The sequence below is a fragment of the Mesocricetus auratus genome, unplaced genomic scaffold, assembly GCF_017639785.1.
Source record: "Mesocricetus auratus isolate SY011 unplaced genomic scaffold, BCM_Maur_2.0 Super-Scaffold_15014, whole genome shotgun sequence".
Taxonomy (NCBI): Eukaryota; Metazoa; Chordata; class Mammalia; order Rodentia; family Cricetidae; genus Mesocricetus; species Mesocricetus auratus.
In genome coordinates this window covers 33,568,963-33,570,440 of record NW_024429186.1, presented here as the reverse complement: position 1 = coordinate 33,570,440, position 1,478 = coordinate 33,568,963, and the positions used below count along the sequence as shown (strand labels likewise).

The following is a 1,478-nucleotide window of genomic DNA, read 5'->3' as shown; positions in this document are numbered from 1 at the left end:
TACAGATGATTTAAGGATGAGGTTCTTCTGTTGACAGACAACCTGTGGGGAAGACACCTCCCATCTAAGACAGGGGTTACAAGGCCCCCCAAAGACGGGCAAGGGAAGGTGACCCTACTTGACCTAAGCCAGGAGTGCCTTATTAGAAAATAAAAAAGGGGGAATTGTGGGGACAACAGACCTTGAGCAGAGACCCACTTCCCCATCAGCCTGGGAATAGGCAGCTGTAAGACAATGTTTACTAAAAACATGTTTACTAGTCCTTCTTTCCTTTCTGCTGGGAACCAGCTGCTTGCTGTCGAAATGGGCAAGTTCATGAAACCCGGGAAAGTGGTGCTGGTCCTGGCTGGACGCTACTCCGGACGCAAAGCCGTCATCGTGAAGAACATTGACGACGGCACCTCAGACGGCCCTTACAGCCATGCCCTGGTGGCTGGAATTGACCGCTATCCCCGAAAAGTGACTGCTGCCATGGGCAAGAAGAAAATCGCCAAGCGATCAAAGATCAAGTCTTTTGTGAAAGTTTATAACTACAATCACCTCATGCCCACAAGGTACTCTATGGACATCCCCTTGGACAAAACTGTTGTCAATAAGGATGTCTTTAGAGACCCAGCCCTGAAACGCAAGGCCAGGCGGGAAGCCAAGGTCAAGTTTGAGGAACGATATAAGACGGGGAAGAACAAATGGTTTTTCCAGAAGCTTCGCTTTTAGGTATATTTTTGTTTCCATCATTAAATGTTTAAAAAGCAAAAAAAAAAATGTTTACTAAAAACAATGCAATGCCCGGGCAATAAGTTCCTGAAAGGGGCGTGCCCACGGGAACCACCCTGTCCTGGACCTTTTCCAAAGACTAACTGCCTCTTCAGACCCACCCACCTCCACCTCTGGTGTCAGGGTATATAATAACCAGCCAGAATAGGAATAAAAGAGAGCCTTCTTGAGGAGCCTTCTAGTCTCTGTGTTGTCAATCCCTGACACCCTCCGCACATTCTCGGACACAGGCTGCTCAGCAGACGCGGCAAACACCCTTGACCAACAGCACCTTGTGGGAAAAAAGCTGACTTCAGTTTACAGCTGCAGTCTATCATGAAGGAAAGGCAGGCAGGGACTCAAGGCAGGACCCTGGAGGTGGGAACAGGAGCCATGGGGGACCGCTGCTTCCGGCCTTGCTCCTCATGGCCTGCTCAGCTTGTCTTCTTATGTAACCCAGGGGTGATGCTGCCCACAGTGGCCTGAGCCCTGCCATATCAATCCTGAATCAAGAAAATACTCTCACAGATTTGCTCACAGGCCAATCTGATAGAGGCAATTCCTAAATTGATGTTACCTCTTCCTAGATGACCTTAGCTTGTGTCAAGTTGCCAAAAATAATTAAAACAAACTTTTTAAAAATGGACCTGGCATAGTGGCACACGCCTTTATTTTCAGCACTTGGGAGGCAGAAGCAGGTGAATCTCTAAGTTTGAAGCCAGCCT

The 1,478-nt window shown here is 48.3% G+C and overlaps 1 protein-coding gene across 1 annotated transcript; it reads left to right on the top strand.

The window, feature by feature from the left end:
- The first annotated feature begins 263 nt into the window (after positions 1-263).
- On the top strand, positions 264-749 carry LOC121139467 (60S ribosomal protein L27-like). The gene has a single exon (XM_040743371.1). The coding sequence runs from the start codon at positions 304-306 to the stop codon at positions 712-714; it is 411 nt and encodes a 136-aa protein (XP_040599305.1). The 5' UTR covers positions 264-303; the 3' UTR covers positions 715-749.
- The last annotated feature ends 729 nt before the right edge of the window (positions 750-1,478 follow it).